At 42.4% G+C, this 19,527-nt stretch overlaps 1 protein-coding gene across 19 annotated transcripts in view; it reads right to left on the bottom strand.

Moving 5' to 3' along the window:
- The window catches only part of NFASC (neurofascin), a 259,426-nt gene that overhangs the window by 115,172 nt on the left and 124,727 nt on the right, over positions 1–19,527 (bottom strand). For 15 of the 19 annotated variants that reach the window (XR_013274473.1, XM_077481264.1, XM_077481260.1 and 12 more), the window contains 2 exons: positions 18,212–18,268; positions 12,439–12,550 (listed from right to left, as the gene is read on the bottom strand). Coding sequence is in view for 18 of the 19 variants with exons in the window: in XM_077481264.1 (XP_077337390.1) it covers positions 12,439–12,550; positions 18,212–18,268 (169 nt within the window). In the remaining variant the exon portion in view is untranslated. The remainder of the gene's footprint in view (positions 1–12,438; positions 12,551–18,211; positions 18,269–19,527) is intronic. The other 4 variants (XM_077481263.1, XM_077481277.1, XM_077481278.1 and 1 more) reach the window with 1 other exon arrangement.

Genomic DNA, 19,527 nt, shown 5'->3' with positions numbered 1-19,527 from the left:
TCAGCCCATCTGAGTACCCGAGTACCTGTCACAGCCCATCTGAGTTGCTGTCACAGTCCATCTGAGTATCCGAGTACCTGAGCACCTGTCAGCCCATCTGAGTACCCGAGTACCTGAGTACCTGTCAACCCATCTGAGTACCCGAGTACCTGTCCTAGCCCATCTGAGTACCCGAGTACCTGCCCCAGCCCATCTAAGTGGGAACAGAGGGGCGCCAGACTGAGTGCAGTATAAATCATATATTTAATAAAAACAAGTAGTAACTCACAGGTTAAATTAGATGAGTTCAGTATGCAGTGAAAATCGCCAGTCCTGGAGTCTCATAAATGTCTTCCCTTTGCAGCCTGGGGCACTGGTGTGATCTTACAGGGATCCAGAAAATGCTGGGAACCAGGAGGCAGGAAACAAGAAGCAGCTGGTCGTGACTTCACAGGAACAGGAAGTGTGATTATTCACAGTGGCAAGGAATGGTAATGCATTTCGAAGCTACAGCTTCTTCATCAGACCATGATTGGCTGGCAAACCTGGCAGTCTTATATTGCAGAGGAAATAGAAACAGAGAGATCTGATGGGCTGGCCAGCCCGTCAATCAAATACACAGATTCAAAGAGGTAGATGGCTGGAGACCGAAGAGAATGTAAATATGAGTAAGAAGCTTGCTGATTAATAGTGGAAGATAAGTTTATAACGTTTACAGAAATCGATCAATTCACTAATTGATTAAATACATAAATATAAAATGTATAAATATACCTCAAATTTAAAATGAATACATTTTTATAAGTAAATTAACTAAAAAATGAATTAAGAAAATTATTAGCAATTTGGAAATCAATTGATTATTATAAATTATAATGAATTAATAAAATGGTGAGAATGGAGGAAAGAGAGGACTCTATGCTAGGTATAATATTAAGGTTATATCATGACCAAAACATCATGTACATGTTTACAACATGCAGTTGTAAACATGTACATGTGCAACAAACGCATGTATATACGTGAGTATATACAAACATCTTTCTGTCCCAATACTCTCTAGAGGGAACATAATATTGTATAAAAAAAGGGGAAGGGGAAGAGAAAAAAAAAAAAAAAAAAGGGGGGGGGGGGAAGGGGGTGGTAAAAAAAAAAAAAAAGCGGTGCCAAATTTGTGTCTGTTGCCCAAATGAGCTATTTAGTGGATAAAACTGGGTATCCATTCACCAGTAACCGGGCAACCCACTGAGGCATGACCAGGGGAAGTGCCTGACTTGTGCTCATATTGAACATGGTCAAAAATCCTTTGCTCATAAGGGTAAGACATACACATTCAACACCTTCCATAACTGTTCTTCCATGTTTGTGGTTTACTGTCTAGCTTGCCCTTGTGGCATGCTATATGTGGGCCGTACAATCAGAGCCCTTAGAGCCAGATTTGGGGAACATCGCAGATTTGTCGATGCTGGTCTCCCTAAACACAGTGTCCCCCGCCACTTTCTAGAATATCATAAACAATCATCCAAGGATCTAAAAGTTTGGGTCCTTGAATCAATTCCAGATAAATTTCCCCCAGCAGAACGTTTCAAAAGACTGTGTCGTCAGGAAACGTATTGGATTTTCACTTTGGATACTATGTCGCCTAGAGGAATGAACGAGGAGATCGAAATCAGCACTGTTATTTAATCAGGTGCTGGTGTGATTTTCCCCTGGTCATGCCTCAGTGGGTTGCCCGGTTACTGGTGAATGGATACCCAGTTTTATCCACTAAATAGCTCATTTGGGCAACAGACACAAATTTGGCACCGCTTTTTTTTTTTACCACCCCCCTTTTTGTTTTTGTTTTTACCACCCCCTCCCCCCCCCCCCCTTTTTTTTTTTTTCTCTTCCCCTTCCCCTTTTTTTATACAATATTATGTTCCCTCTAGAGAGTATTGGGACAGAAAGATGTTTGTATATACTGACGTATATACATGCGTTTGTTGCACATGTACATGTTTACAACTGCATGTTGTAAACATGTACATGATGTTTTGGTCATGATATAACTTAGAACCTTAATATTATACCTAGCATAGAGTCCTCTCTTTCCTCCATTCTCACCATTTTATTAATTCATTATAATTTATAATAATCAATTGATTTCCAAATTGCTAATAATTTTCTTAATTCATTTTTTAGTTAATTTACTTATAAAAATGTATTCATTTTAAATTTGAGGTATATTTATACATTTTATATTTATGTATTTAATCAATTAGTGAATTGATCGATTTCTGCAAACGTTATAAACTTATCTTCCACTATTAATCAGCAAGCTTCTTACTCATATTTACATTCTCTTCGGTCTCCAGCCATCTACCTCTTTGAATCTGTGTATTTGATTGACGGGCTGGCCAGCCCATCAGATCTCTCTGTTTCTATTTCCTCTGCAATATAAGACTGCCAGGTTTGCCAGCCAATCATGGTCTGATGAAGAAGCTGTAGCTTCGAAATGCATTACCATTCCTTGCCACTGTGAATAATCACACTTCCTGTTCCTGTGAAGTCACGACCAGCTGCTTCTTGTTTCCTGCCTCCTGGTTCCCAGCATTTTCTGGATCCCTGTAAGATCACACCAGTGCCCCAGGCTGCAAAGGGAAGACATTTATGAGACTCCAGGACTGGCGATTTTCACTGCATACTGAACTCATCTAATTTAACCTGTGAGTTACTACTTGTTTTTATTAAATATATGATTTATACTGCACTCAGTCTGGCGCCCCTCTGTTCCCATTTCTACACAGAGCTCATCGCTTCACTCTAAGGGAGCTGCCTCCAGGTGCTAATCATACAAGATCTCGGATCATTTATGGACATTATGTTTTAAACAAATGTTTTAATATCATGTGTGCTTATTCACACACATTTTATGTATACCTATATTCCAGTTGTTATATAATTTTATGTTATCACCATATCTAGCGCCGCTGTTCACCCTTGTTTCCAGCCCATCTAAGTACCCGAGTACCTGTCCCAGCCCATCTAAGTACCCGAGTACCTGTCCCAGCCCATCTGAGTACCTGAGTACCTGTCACAGCCCATCTGAGTACCCAAGTACCTGTCACAACTTATCTGAGTACCCGAGTACCTGTCACAGCCCATCTGAGTACCTGAGTACCTGTCACAGCCCATCTGAGTACCTGAGTACCTGTCACAGTCCATCTGAGTACCTGTCACAGTCCATCTGAGTACCCGAGTACCTGAGTACCTGTCACAGTCCATCTGAGTACCCGAGCACCTGAGTACCTGTCACAGCCCATCTGAGTACCCGAATACCTGAGTACCTGTCACAGCCCATCTGAGTACCTGAGTACCTGTCACAGTCCATCTGAGTACCTGTCACAGTCCATCTGAGTACCTGTCACAGCCCATCTGAGTACCTGAGTACCTGTCACAGCCCATCTGAGTACCTGAGTACCTGTCACAGTTCATCTGAGTACCCGAGTACCTGAGTACCTGTCACAGCCCATCTGAGTACCTGAGTACCTGTCACAGTTCATCTGAGTACCCGAGTACCTGTCCCAGCCCATCCGAGTACCTGAGTACCTGTCCCAGCCCATCCGAGTACCTGAGTACCTGTCCCAGCCCATCCGAGTACCTGTCACAGTTCATCTGAGTACCCGAGTACCTGTCACAGTTCATCTGAGTACCCAAATGCCTGTCACCAGCCCGTCGGAGTACCCAAGTACCTGTGACCAGTAGGGATGAGCTTCGTGTTCGAGTCGAACATACGTTCGACTCGAACATCGGCCGTTTGCCCGTTCAGCGAATTCTGAACGTTATGGGCCGTTCGCGCCAAATTCGTGTGGCGCTCACGGCCCACAATGCACTGCGTCATCGCAGTGCATTGCTGGCTCATGATTGGCCAAGCATGCACTGTGACCCCGCATGCTTGGCCAATCACAGCGCCAGCAGCGAGGAGAGCAATGACTGGTCACAGGCAGGATGCCTGTGGCCAATCATAGCTCAGGCTGTGTAGTACACGCCCCACACTATATAAGGCCACCAGCGCGGCGGCCTTGTGTAGTGTGTTGGCGTCTGAAGCAGTTAGTGGGTGTTCTGTGCACCTTCAACACAGTATACACCAATCGTTATCGCCCGATTTTCGATCTTGCTCTTCTGTAGTGGTTGTTGTCTGTGTGCCCTGACCGCAGTATATACCGCTATATTCACCTCACCTATATAGCTAGTGATCTATCTTTTATAATAGAGCTTGCAGTCAGTAGTGTTAGGAGCTTGTGCGTGCTGTCTGCGTGCTCTGTACCCAGTACACACCGCTATATCCACCTACATAGCTCTTCTCTATTTGAGCCATCTGCCATCTGCTGGAGTTATTGGAAGTTGTGTGTGCCTCCAGCACAGCACATTATACATCTGTATATACCCCTTTATCTCTGGTGTTCTATAATAAAGGCATCTGCAGGAGTTAGTGTGTGTTGTGTGCCTCCAGCACAATATACACTACCCAACTGCTGTTTTACCCAACTCCCTTCAGGCCATTACCATGTCTGGAAGGCCAGCAAGGTGAGGCAGACAGGCGCGAGCTGATAAAAGAGGGCAAGCATGCTCTGTGTCTAGAGACAACAGTGCTGGTCGTGGACGCGGTGCATTGTCATCAGCACGTGGCCATGGGACACGCTTGTCCTTCTTTTCGGCAGCTGGACATGTTGAACCGCAACATGCCAACGACTTGGTAGAGTGGATGACCAAGCCCTCTTCATCCTCCTCATCCTCTCTCACCCAGTCTCAGGGTACTAGCAAAGCAGCTGCCAACGCATCGTCTTCCCTCGTCTCAATGTCATCATCAGTGACTCCTTCCCTAGACCCACCACGTCCTCCTGAGGAGTCTCCTGAACTCTTTGAGCACAGTGTTGGGTACATGCTCCAGGAGGATGCCCAGTGTTTTGTAGGCTCTGATGATGACACTCAGCTAGAGGAAAGCAGTAGCGTGAATGCAGAGAAAGGGGATGCTCAATAAGGACAGCAATCTGGCAGTCATGTTCCACAAGCTGCAGCATATTGACATGTTTGCTACAGCGATGAAGAGGGAGGGGATGATGAGGGCACTGACTCCACGTGGGTGCCTGGTAGGAGAGAGGAGGAGGAGGAGGAGAAGGCACATGTCCAACGAGGCAGGATGCCCTCCGGGGGCCAGCTTAGGGGCAGCACACCGACTGAATCACACCGCAGAGCTCCGCCTGTGCAGGGCGCTGCCTCTGCGCGTTATTCTAAAAGTTCTTTGGTGTGGGCCTTTTTTGAGACAAGTGCATCAGATCGCACCGCTGCTATTTGCAACATATGTCTCAAACGTATCTCGCGTGGCCAAAACATCAGCCGCTTGGGCACCACATGCTTGACCAGACATATGTTGACCTGCCATGCAGCTTGTTGGCAAGCGTACCTCAAAGACCCACACCAAAGAACAAAGCGGACCTCTCCTTGCTCCTCATCAGCTGGCATCTCCAACCCCACTAGACCTTCAGTCCTCTCTGAAACCTGCTCTGAGAGGTGTGTCACAGCCAAGTGCTTCCGGGCACTCTGCTAGCAGTACACCCACGTCCGTTTATAGCAGGCAAATGTCCCTGCCCCAGCTGCTGGACCGGCGAAAGAAGTTCACTCCCAGCCATCCACATGCCCAGCGGTTGAATGCTAGCTTGGCTAAATTGCTAGCACTTCAACTGCTGCCTTTTCAGTTGGTAGACTCGGCCCCCTTCCGTGACTTTGTACAATGTGCGGTTCCTCAGTGGCAGGTCCCCAAACGCCACTTTTTCTCACGGAAGGCGATTCCGGCTCTCTACTGGCATGTGGAAGGCAATGTCCTTGCCTCGCTGGACAGGGCGGTCAGCGGTAAGGTGCATATGACCGCTGATTCATGGTCCAGCAGGCATGGACAGGGACGTTACCTGTCTTTCACGGCCCATTGGGTCACTCTTCTGGCAGCTGGGAAGGATGCAGGACAAGGTGCAGTAGTGTTGGAGGTTGTTCCGCCACCACGCCTCCAAAATGCTAGTATTGGTTGTGACACACCTCTCTCCTCCACCCCCTCCTCTTCTTCTTCCTCCATGGCCTCTTCCAGTGCTCTGTCCTCAGAAACAGCGGTGCTCCGTAGGCGTTCCAGGGGCTACGCAAGTATGCAGGCAAAACGATGCCATGCCGTGCTTGCACTGGTTTGTTTGGGGGACAGGAGCCACACTGTTTTGTCAGCTCTGCAGGGGCAGGCCGAGAGGTGGTTGACGCCACACCAGCTTAAGCCAGAAATGGTGGTTTGCGACAATGGCACCAACCTCCTCTCCGCCCTCCGACAGGGACAACTGACCCATGTGCCCTGTGTAGCTCACGTCCTTAACCTGGTGGTGCAGCGGTTCTTGGGCAGGTACCCGGGCTTACAGGATGTCCTGAAGCAGGCCAGGAAAGTCTGTGTGCATTTCCGCCGATCATTTAATGCCTGTGCTCGGCTGGCTGAGCTCCAAAAGGAGTTGAACCTGCCCAAGAACCGCATTATATGTGACATGCCCACCGGGTGAAACTCAACGTTGGCCATGCTGCAGCGGCTGCACACGCAGCAGAGGGCCATCAATGAGTACCTGTGCGACTACGGCACCAGGACAGGGTCAGGGGAGCTCGGTTTTTTCTCACCACGCCAGTGGGGCATGATCAGGGATGCATGCACTGTCCTGTCACCGTTTGAGGAGGCCACAAGGATGGTGAGCAGTGACATTGCATGCATCAGTGACACTGTACCTCTTGTCCACCTCTTGGAGCATATGCTGCGTGGAATAATGGACAGGGCACTTGAGGCAGAACAGAGGCAGGAAGAGGAGGACTTCCTTGTCTCTCAAGGCCCCCTTTATCCAGACAGTGTTCCTGCTGTGCCACCCATCACACAGGAAGAGGATGAGGAGGAGGAAGAGGATGAGGAGGATGATTGTGTCAGCATGGAGGTGGAGGCTGGCACTCAGCATCAGCAGCAGCAGCAGTCTTGTAGGGATGATTTACAGTCCCAAGAAACCCGTGGACTTGTACGTGGCTGGGAGGAGGTAGCTGCGGATCATGTTGTCCTTAGTGACCCAGAGGACTCCGGACCGAATGCCTCAGCTAACCTACGCTGCATGGCCTCCCTGATCCTGCAAAGCCTGCGGAAGGATCCTCGTATTCTTCAGATCAAGGAGAGGGACCATTACTGGCTGGCCACTCTCCTTGATCCACGGTACAAGGGTAAGGTTGCTGACCTTATCTTGCCATCGCAGAGGGAGCAGAGGATGAGACATCTCCGGGAGGCCTTGCAGAAAGGTCTGTGCAATGCTTTCCCAGAGACTGGGAGGTTACAAACTCCTGGTCCTGGACAACGTGTTGCTGAGGCATCGGTCAGAAGGAGTGGTGGAGAAGGTGGCCGTCTGACTGATGCTTTCAGACAATTTTTTAGTCCACAGCCCCAAGGTATGATCGGTTCCAGCAACCATCGCCAGCGTCTGATTTACATGGTGCAGGAATACCTAGGGGCAAGGTCAGACTTGGACACCTTTCCCACCAAAAATCCTCTGGCTTACTGGGTCTTGAGGATGGATCACTGGCCAGAGCTTGCACAGTATGCAATTGAGCTACTGGGCTGTCCTGCATCCAGCGTTCTTTCGGAACGCACCTTCAGTGCTGCTGGTGGTTTTGTTACCGATCACAGGGTGCGCCTGTCCACCGAATCAGTTGATCGACTGACCTTCATCAAGATGATTCAGTCTTGGATAACCCACAGCTACCAAGCACCTGAAGCTGATGTAACCGAATAATTTTTTTTGAAATATCACATCCCTTCAAGACTGCCTATGCTGATGCTGAGTGACTGTCCTGTTATGTTGATTGTCTATCCTCTTCCTCCTCCGCTGATATGTTGGAAGAACATTTCTGGTTCTGGGTGATGCCATCAGCCCAATTTTTCTGCCCGTTTAACAAGAGCGTTTAATTACAATTTTTGATGCAATGCTTTGAAGCAGGGCTAATTCCTGCAATAAAACAAGAGTATATGGGAGAGGTTGCAGTGTCGTGGCACCAGCACCAGTGCCTAAGGCCCAATTTTTCTGCCCCTGTTTAACAGGGGTGTTTAATTACAATTTTTGATGCAATGCTTTGCAGCAGGGCTAATTCCTGCAATAAAACAAGAGTATATGGGAGAGGTTGCAGTGTGGTGGCCCCAGCACCAGTGCCTAAGGCCCAATTTTTCTGCCCCTGTTTAACAGGGGCGTTTAATTACAATTTTTGATGCAATGCTTTGCAGCAGGGCTAATTCCTGCAATAAAACAAGAGTATATGGGAGAGGTTGCAGTGTCGTAGCACCAGTGCCTAAAGCGCAATTTTTCTGCCCCTGTTTAACAGGGGCGTTTAAGTACAATTTTTGATGCAATGCTTTGCAGCAGGGCTAATTCCTGCAATAAAAGTAGAGTATATGGGAGAGGTTGCAGTGTGGTGGCACAAGCACCAGTGCCTAAGGCCCAATTTTTCTGCCCCTGTTTAACAGGGGCGTTTAATTACAATTTTTGATGCAATGCTTTGCAGCAGGGCTAATTCCTGCAATAAAAGTAGAGTATATGGGAGAGGTTGCAGTGTGGTGGCACCAGCACCAGTGCCTAAGGCCCAATCTTTCTGCCCCTGTTTAACAGGGACATGTAATTACAATTCTTGATATAATATTTCACAGGAGGGCCCATTCCTGTGCCCACCCAGAGTAACTGTGAGGACTTATAGTGTTGTGGCACCAGCACCACAACCACCAAAGGTCAATTTTTCTACCACTGTTCAACAATGGCATGTAATTACAATTCTTGATATAATCGTTCACAGCAGGGCGCTCCAGCGCCCACCAAGAGTCACTTTGAGGGCTTACAATGTTGTGGCAAAACCAACACCTTGTTCCGCCATTTCTGCAGAGCATATAGGGCAGGCCCCTACTTTCAAACATCCAACTTACAAACATCTCCGAATTGCAAACGGAAGGAGACAACAGCAAGTGAGATGAAAAAAGATGTACGACAAAACAAATTATACAGGGGTGATAACCCTTTCCTATGTTTTCCAAAAAGCTTAAAAATAGTTTTTTTGACTGGAGCTACACTTTAAAAATGTACCAGTTGAAAATTACAAACAGATTCAACTTAACACAACAAACCTACACAGTCCCTGTCTTGTGTGCACCGCCTGTATACTGCTGTTCTGAGTATATAGGGCCTGGGGGCCACACGCATTTCCTTTTTTTAATATGGGTACTGGGTTCCCCTTAATATGCGTACAAGACCCAAAGGGGCTGGTAATGGGCAGGGAGGGCTACCCATGCCATTTTTCTCAATGATTTTCAACCATATTGCAGGAACCAGATATAACATTAAAACCGCAAGCAGTTTTAAATGATGTTATTTCCGTTTAATGTCATTTTGTGCAGGGACTGTTCTAAACACGGGAAACACGTGGCACTTCACAGGCATACTACAGACACCCCCCAGGCACCATATTTAAAGGAATATTTCACTTTTTTTCACTTTAATCTTCATTAAAATCAGTGCTCCCGCCAAAACGGCCATTTTTAAAAACATTTTAGGCATTTACCCATGTCCCCTGGGGCAGGAGCCAGGTCCCCAAAACCTTTTTAGGACAGTATCTTGCATATTAGCCGTTAAAATTAGCACTTTTAATTTCAAACGTTCGAGTCAATGGGGTTCTAAAGTTCGTACGATTTTGGGGTCCGTTCGAAAGTTCTGGTGCGAACCGAACCGGGGGGTGTTCGGCTCATCCCTAGTCACCAGCCCTTTGGAGTACCCGAGTACCTGTCACCAGCCCGTCGGAGTAACGGAGTACCTTACCCCAGCCCGTTGGAGTAACAGAGTACCTGTCACCAACCCGTCAGAGTGCCTGAGTACCTATTTGCAGCCCATGCCTCATAGAATACACATTGGGGTGTTTGCTTTCCAAAATGGGGTCATTTTGTGGGTAATTCCATTTTCCTGGTGCTCCAGGACCTTCAAAAGTGTGATAGGTAGGAACGAAATGAGATGTGTCATTTATGCTCCTAGAACGCCTGAAGGTACCACTTCCATGTTGGACCTCTGTATATGGCCAGGCTGTGTAAAAGTCTCACACATGTGGTATCGCAATACTCAGAAGGAGTAGCAGAATGTGTTTTGGGGTGTAATTTTTGCTATATACATGCTATGTGTTAGAAATATCTTATAAATGGACAACTTTGTGTAAAAAAAAATATATATATTAAATTTTCTTCCCACGTTTTCTGAAGACGTGTGTAAAAAAATTAACCACTCAAAAGACTCATAATGCTTCATAGAATATACTTTGGGGTGTTTGTTTTCCAAAATGGGGTCATTTCGTGGGTAATTCCATTGTCCTGGTGCTCCAGGGCCTTCACAAATGTAATAGGTCGTTAGGAAATTAGAGGTGTCATTTATGCTCCTAGAACACCTGATGGTGTTCCCTGCATGTTGGGCCTCTGTATGTGGACACGCTGTGTAAAAGTCACACACATGTGGTATCCTCATACTCAGGATGAGTAGCAGAATGTATTTTGGGGTGTAATTTTTGCTATGTACATGCTTTGAGTTAGAAATATCTTATAAATTGACCACTTTGTGTAAAATAAATAAATAAATGTTTTCATTTTCTTTCCACGTTTTCCGAAGACTTGTGGAAAAAAATTAACCGTTCAAAAGACTCATTATGCCTCATAGAATATACGTTGGGGTGTCTGCTTTCCAAAATGGGGTCATTTTGTGGGTAATTCTACTGTCCTGGTTCTCCAGGACCTTCACAAATGTAATAGATCGTTAGGAAATTAGAGGTGTAATTTATGCTCCTAGAACCCCTTACAGTGCTCCCTGCATGTTGGACCTCTCTGTGTGGCCAGCCTGTGTAAAAGTCCCACACATGTGGTATCGCCATACTCGGGAAGAATTGCAGAATGTATTTTGGGGTGTAATTGGAAATATGCATATGCTGTGTATGAGAAATAACTTGTGATCAATTTTCAATGATTTGCACCATAGCTTGTGTATAACTTTCAAAGAGACTAAATAATATCCACTAATTTGGTTTATTTTTACCAAAGAGATGTAGCCGTATACATTTTGGCCCAAATTTATGAACAAAAATGACTTATTTGCAAAATTTTATCATAGAAACTAAAAAAAGTGTTTTTTTTTTTCAAAATTTTTGCTATTTTTTTACTTATGTACCAAAAAATAAAAAACCCAGTGGTGATTAAATACCACCAAAAGAAAGCTCTATTTGTATGAAAAAAATGATAAAGATTTTGTTTGGGTACAGTGTTGCATGACTGAGTAATTGGCATTCAAAGTGTGAGAGCGCTGAAAGCTAAAAATTGGTCTGGGAAGGAAGGGTGTATAAATTCCTTGTATTGAAGTTGTTAAGCATCATTAGGGGGGACACCACATATTTTTTTTTTGTTTTTTTTATTTGGGCGTTCACCTTAAAATGAATACCAATCCCGAAGGGTCTGGTATGGACTGGGGGGGGACCTATGCCGTTTTTCTTTTCTTTATGTTTTTCCTGTACGGGAATTCTGCTGTGAACTGAACAGGGGGGTGTTCAGCCAATCTCTAGTTGGGAGCGCTGATCAGTATATTATGATCAATATACTTTTCTGTGCATGGAGGGAATAAAAAAAAAAAATAGAAACATATCAGTGTAAGTGGTTTTCTTTTAGATTTCAGTATCAAAATTTCCAACTATTCTGACGTTGTCTACTGATTTTGACCCAGATATCATCAACCTCAGTGATATGTTTCCCTTTGCTCCATGGAAAAACCTACACTGCAATGAACATACGATGCAGCCCTGTTTCTGTTTATAGAAAGTAAATTTCCATTTTAAGCAGATGGGAGTCCAGCAAAGACTACACTTGGTATGAGCTAAGCTCCTTTATAATACCCAGAATGTTAACTTAGTACAGATATCTTCTCAGTGTCTCAACTGCCTATATAGTAAGTATGACTATAAAAAGTGGTATTATATCATAGGACTCCACCTTTAGTTTTGTATCATCCACCATGTGGCAACCTTTTTAGATATCTGAAGGTAGCTGACAGCTGAGGGCACTAGGATGGTCCCCCAATATGTTGCTGCTGCTAATATATGTTGATGTACTTTTGATAAAATCACTGATAGCATGGAGATGGTACAAAGATATTATTAGATTCTAATTTTGAATTATCACCTGTGTTTGTATCTAAGAACATAAGATTAGGTAACTACTAAGATATTCATAACATGGAAATGGTATTTACTTTCTTTTTGTTTACTGAAAATGTTCAAGTTCGTAATTTTACTAGAAAATCCCAATATACTTTTTTTGTGACAGTTTTATAAAAAATTCCAATTCCTTACTAAAAAGTTTACAGTACTTACACGCCAGAAGCAATGCATTCCAGAAGTAGATCTTCATCACGCAGAACCAGTTTGGTGCTTGATGTCCCCATAGGCAGTAAGAATGTTGGTATTCGCTCTGGTACCCCTCGAGCTGGAAAATTAATATACCAAAGTTGTAACCTTTACTACAAAACTTTAAGGGTCCCCCCGCACACAATCATATTTGATGTATCTGTAAAGATGTGTCATCCCTTATGTAAATTAACCGATAAAACAATTGTATGATCTCTCTAAAGCAGCAATTTATACCCTCCACAATGCTATACAAGTGCATTAGAATTTATACCCTCCACAATGCTATAGAAAACAGCCACCCCCCTTTTACAAGATGTGTGAACACCATTACTGATCCTCTCATTGTCTGCCGCCTTTATGGTGGCAAGGTGTTTGTTCTTCTTTTGCTACATTAATCAAATCAAATAAAAAAACATTAGAACTTCAATTTCTGAGCAAGGTAGCAATATTAGAATGTTAATCAATAGTATAAAATAAATGCATCCGGTAATATATTTATATTAGAATAGATTGCTGCTTTAGTGCTTGCCACACTGGAATTCAGTTGAGTCTTGGGTAAGATTTAAATTGTTATAAGGATCGCTATACATGCTTATTAGGATGGACAGACAGACACACAGACAGAGGTCTGTATGCTATTCCTAATACAGTCTAGGTGATGTTGTGTAAAAGCACGTGTGTGGTTTATACCTCTGTTTCCTATTAGCACATGTCACAGTATTAAACCGAAAAGCAAACATTTATCATATCGCGGCTTACCAATTCTTAGATTTGATGGCTGTATTCATTTTATATTTAGGCTTCCTTTCTTTTATTTTCATCTGGTGATCCACCCAGTAAGCCTGTTATTTTTGAAAGGAACAAGCTCTCTTGCAGTTACAGGGATGTGAGAAGTCATTTGAAAGGGGTGCTTATCGTGAACAGTTTTTATTCATGTAAAAAAAAAAATTTATCCCAAAAGGGGAAAAAAAAAAAGAAGAGGGCGACGACGAAGGAGAAAGCTGGGCCAGCGCTAGCAAAAGAGCGGCAGAAAATAGCGGAGGAGCCAGTAGAAGAACCGGAGAGCAGGAGAAGAGGCCGGACACTGGGAGAAGAACCGGACACCAAGAGAAGAGAAGTGGGGAGAGACCCCCCGAAGTCAGAAGAAGACCCCCAGAGCTGCCTAATAAATGACTTTAAAAACCTGTGTAGTGTGTTTTTTTATTGACACTTTTTTTCCCTCAGGTTAATGGGTAGGGGTACGATGCACCCCATACTCTTTCACATAGGGTGGGGGATGGGATCTGGGGGCTCCCCCTTCCCCAAAGCACCCACCCCCCATGTTGAGGGCATGTGGCCTGGTACGGTTCGGGGGGGGGGGGGGGTGCTTGCTCATCCCCACCCCCTTTCCTGACCGGCCAGGCTGCGTGCTCAGATAGGGGTCTGGTATGGATATTGGGGGGACCCCCGTGACATTTTTTCAGCATAGGGGGTTCCCCTTAAAATCCATACCAGACCTAAGGGCCTGGTTTGCCCCTGGAGGGGAACCCATGCCGGTTTTGATTATTAGAGAGGCGACTTTTCCTGTAAAGTTGCTTCAATATAGATGGAGATCCAACTTGGAGGCGACTTCCATTGAATCCTATGGGTACAAGTCGCCTAGAAGTCAGATTGAAGTAGTACAGGATCCTGTTCTGAAGTCAGAGAAACCGCAGTAGTGTGCATTAAGACGGATCCATTCACTTACATTGATTTTTTCATGTAGCGTGACTTGAGGCGACTTGGGGTGACTTGAAGTCAGATCCAAAGTTGCCCTTGTGTGAATGGAGTCTAACTGGGAAGGTACCAATAAATAGTTTATGTTGTTTTAAAGGAGGAATGTTGGATGCTCTTTCAGAAACAAAGCAAAGGGTATGAAAGGTTCTTATAATCATTTTTTAATTTAGGCATTAACTAATCACTTCAGCTCTCAGACCTGTAAGCGCCTTATGGGTCAGTGTACCTTTTGCATTTCTGCTATGGGACTATTGCATCATTGATAATTGTGCTGTTACATAAGATAACAAAGTAATACATATATTGTTTTATTTTTTCTGCACCAACAAATACCACTATGTCTTTCTCCTGGCAATATTGTCTTTCAAAAAATATGTTATTTTCTATACAATATAGAGACAAAATGGAAAGAAAAAAAACATATTTTTTCTGGATTGACCAGTGTTAGTTTTAAAATGACTAAAGTTACTGTAGCTCAAAAGTAAACAGATTACTCTATAATTTGTTTAGTTAACAGGGGCATTATATTTATGTTCCTAATACAAAGTGTTACATTCAAAGGAAACAAAAAAACTATTTAACATTATTGGTAAAAACAATATCTAAAAAAAATAGCAATATGATAGCTAAGGAAAGGAAGGAGTTATAATGAATGTAATTATTTTTTAACTTTGGGATACAGTTAAATCCTTTGCTAAGTTTTAATTGCTGTGTCCTTGCTGGGAAGCTTCACCCCTCTATTTGTCTTGGTGACCATTATCACAGGGATAGAAAGTAAGAGAAAATATTTTCCTGACGCCAAAATGGCCGCATACATATGATATAGCTCCGCCCCTATACCCACCCACAGGACCTGTTTAGCTCTATAAGGCCTGGTTCACACCTATGCAAATTAGATTACACCGCATCCAATTCGCAGGACATTCTAAAATACCGTCCTTGTGCTCCGACAGAATTATGGGATATCACCTTAAAAATGGCTTTCCTAATAGCCATAACTTCAGGAGTAAGGGTGTCGGAACTCCAAGAATTGGGGGCAGCCGACCCTTATTCCATGTTCTTTCTAGACAGGGTTATGCTGAGACCACTGGATCACTCTGTCCCAAAAATGGCATTGATATTTCATCCCTCCCGTGAATGGGTGCTTCCAGCATTCCCAGCGGAATCAGATGCTGATCTCCAGGCTACTTTTATATTCAGACGTTCGGACAGATATTTTATTATACCTTCCGAACAATGTAAATGGAAAATGGCCTCAGCCAGAACTATCTCAGCCTGGATTGTAAAAACTATTTACCTGACATATATCGCGGCCAGGAAGGACCCCACGGAGGTGGTTAGACCTCGTTTAACCAGGGCGATGTCTTCTTCTTGGGCGGCACAGGCAGGAGTTTCTCTGAAGACAGTCTGCAAAGTGGCTAGCTGTTCATCACATTATACATTCTTAAAACACTACAGGGTGCATCCAGCAACTGTTACTACAGTGGAGTTTGGGAAGAAAACTATCCAAGCTTCTATGTCTATTGTTAAATAAAGTTTGCAGCATTAAACCCTCCCTCTCAAAAACATATTATTTATCATATGTATGCTGCCATGTTGGCATCAGGAAAATGGAAAATTGTATCAAATACTTTTCCTTTCCTGAGACACAATACATGGCAGCATACGAACCCTCCCTCTGATTTTTGTGCTTTATATGGAGAATGAGGGAGGTAACTCTCAGTCAGACTTTTATAAAGCTAAACAGGTCCTATGGGTGGATATAGGGGCGGGGCTATATCATATGTATGCTGCCATGTATTGGCATCAGGAAAGGAAAATTACAGTAAGTATTTGATACAATTTTCCATTTAGAGCAAGAGATGAGGAAAGAAAATCCAGCGGAGACACTTGTTCCAGTGCCAACTTTCCAATATTAGAATCGCAACCATACTGGAGAGATTTCCTCTCATGTCCATTTTTGTGTCCTTTTTGTACAAAGGTACATTTCCCAAATGGGACACAGTCAGCAAGAAATAACATAAGGTTTTAACCCTTTCCAACCTTTGATCTGTTGTGAATGAGCCAAAGTAATTACAACGTAGCAACAGTAATGTTGCTAAATCATAAGTATTATGACACGTCAGACACTGTGCGGTGTGTCTCTTTACACAGGAACAAATAAGGCTATCAAAGAGCCAGCCAGGCCAGGAAGTTTGCTTTCTGTATTAATGTGCAGGGTTGTGTTGTCATACTACTTTTATATCTGCCATGAATAATGTGGAAGGTACTTGAAAATCCTCATTTATAAACAAAAAAAAATTTACTTCGGTAGTAAAAAAAATGAGTATCCTGCTGTCTTAAAAGCAATGACAAAAACTTGCTTGAAAACATGGAAGCCACAAATCACAAGTGCAAAGCCAGCTTTGGTTACGGACACACATATAGCAATAGCCAGGCATATATTAAACTAGAAATAGAAGCAAAGCAAATACATCTTTTATGAAAACATACCTAGAACGTTTACTTAACAGCATTAATAGAGTTGGGGGATATCTAGAGATAACACAATAACATGTTCATGTAACAATTATTTACATGTAGTTTCCCAGATCAGCTTGTCTGCGAAAACAGACAATGGTTTAATCAAGATGAACATGAATATTTTTGTATAACCACATTATATAGTCATATGTTCTCTCAAACACCATGTTGCTGTTTGAAGCTTATTCTTTAATTTAAGAAATTATGATCATGTCACAGCTGTTTTAAGTCTCTTTTTACTCTTTTAATACAAGCATGTCATAGCCCTATACATCCCTGCCTTTGAGATAGAAAGAGGGTGATTTGCTTTAAGGAATAGTATTATGGTTAAAAGGACTAAAAATAATGTAAAAGTCTGCTTATTTTATGGAATATCCAGTTGCCTCTTGGGGGTTCAGAAAATATTGTTTTCCCCTCTGCAGCAAATTGGATCATGCTTGTTTCTTTTTTTTTCCTTCCTCCGGATCAACTGTGGGTATAGGATTGTGTATATTAAGGATTTCAATGTGTGTGTTTTTGTTTCTCTGTGGGTTGAACTGGATGGACAGATGTCGTTTTTTTCAACCAGTCTAAACTATGTAGCTATGTAACTACAGTATATACAGTATTGCATTTGAATGTGTATTCATTTTTACCCAGCCAGAAGTTAGTCATCTTTTCCCCAGTTTTACCCTAACTTGGTAATATAAAAGGACCAAATCTACAGACTAGTAAATCAGTTTAGTCCAAAGTTTCAATCAGATAAGGTCAGTCTAAAAGTTAGCTGCTTTTATTGTACTGATTCTTTAGCTAAACAATATTGATCTGGTAATTCTTTCCCATGTATCACATTTTTATTTTTTTTAAACAAAACACAATAAAGCATATATAGACAATTATAGTTTCTCTTAGTATAGAAAAAATCGATATGGGCACAAATAACTGTGTTTTTTATTTACCTGTATTTTAATGACCACCATGATGATGGAAACCAGGATTAGTAATATTTTGTATTTATATCTATTTTTCCTCTTGAGTGTTTAGGAGAAACATAGTTTCCTAAGACCTCTGTAACACATACTCCCTAAATAAAATCGTTTTAAACTAGAGATTGTGGATTAATGGATTTTTTTTTATCTTGACACATTTTACAACCCCTAGATTCTGCCTTTTTCCATTATATTATTACTAAGACTGGGTGTATAAGCATCAGTCACTTTTGTTCAATCAAATCCTTTCTTTTTACCTAAATCAACATATTTGTACATTTGGAATTTATTAATAGTTTAGACTGTCATGTAGGCTAGCAGTCATTGTATAAACATTTCTAGTAAATGTAGCACAATGATACTACATTTCATATTTTTGAATAGTGATGACCTGACTGGAGTTTTCACCTATATGAAATGTTATGAGTATAATGAATACTGTTAGCTACAAGGTGAGTTAGATTGGAAGTCATAAGACCCCAAGGACTCACCATGATACATAATAGTATGGTTCACGGAATGTACTGCAGAGTCATTACGGGAATTCTCTGTAATAAACAAAATATGGTGAGAGCCCTGGAGGAACATATACTGAAGTGATAGATCTGAAGAAGAAAATATATAGGGAATAAAAAGATGTAGGAACACAAGAAAGCAAAACAAAGAAAAAAAAATGAAAAAAAAATGAAAAGAAAGATTGGGGCCTCTTTACAAAGGTTCTAATTGCTATCTCACATTATTTTTTATACACAACAAAATGGTAAATTAAATGGAAGGAAACTGGAGAAGTTTCCTAAAGTTGGCATACATTTTTTGTAAGTGCTTTGTATCAATAATTTTTTTAACCAATGTACTGTTTACCATTTTTGCTCTGACATCAAACCTACTCACTTTGAAATTTTTAAATTGGAGATAAAGGGAAATGTGCAATGAAACAAATAACAATCAGTCTTTATAAATAGGCCCCTTGGTAAGTAATACAACGATAATAGGCGTGAGTGTGCTCGCAAAAGCATGTAGCAAACATTCATTACAAATTGTACCTCAAAATTAGACACAATTGATAAAGAAATTTCTTTAGTTGAAACAGATCACAAAAACAAGTGATAAAAGACAGACGTGGTAGAAGAATGAAACATTCCGCTATGCTAAAATAGCTGAAATTAAAAGCAGCAAGACAACCTCAGCAGCAACAAGCAAAATGCAATTATTACACAAAGTGGTATTTTCACCAAAGAGCATGAAACCTCTAGTAAAATAAAAGCAAAATTATAAATAGCTTAAATCAAATAATAGCAATTTCCTGTGACATATGGCAAAAACTGTGTTTACCAATCTGATCTAAAGGAGAACCTTGTCACACGTTCAGGAATAAAAACCTGAAAGATAATTCATTACCAAATTCACAGTGACAAGTTATCGACAACCTTAATACTAAGTGGCAGTGTAGGCCTTCTGACTTTCTTAGCATATACAGTACATAGGGATGACAGTCACTTAAATACTCGGCATCTCAGTGGTGTCACTAGCTTCCAGTGCAGTCCAGTTCCAGTGCAGTGTGTGGTCTAACTATAGATGACAGTTACCTCCTAATGAATGGACACTGATTTTAGATTTTTGGTGAACTTAGGCGGCCCATACATGAATTTTTTTTTTCAAACAGCGGGTTCCCCCCCCCCCATCCACAAATGTATGGTGGATAGGGGAATCCTCCCCGCTTAGTTATTTTATTCTGACAGCAAGAAGACTTCCCTGCATTCAGAATACACTGATAAGCTATGCAAGCTATATCCAACAGCCCTGATTG

Source organism: Lithobates pipiens, unplaced genomic scaffold (assembly GCF_037356315.1).
Source record: "Lithobates pipiens isolate NorthernLeopardFrog02 unplaced genomic scaffold, aLitPip1_a1.2 Scaffold_16, whole genome shotgun sequence".
Lineage (NCBI taxonomy): Eukaryota > Metazoa > Chordata > Amphibia > Anura > Ranidae > Lithobates > Lithobates pipiens.
Note: the sequence above shows the minus strand (reverse complement) of the source record. Positions and strands in the feature narration are given on the sequence as shown.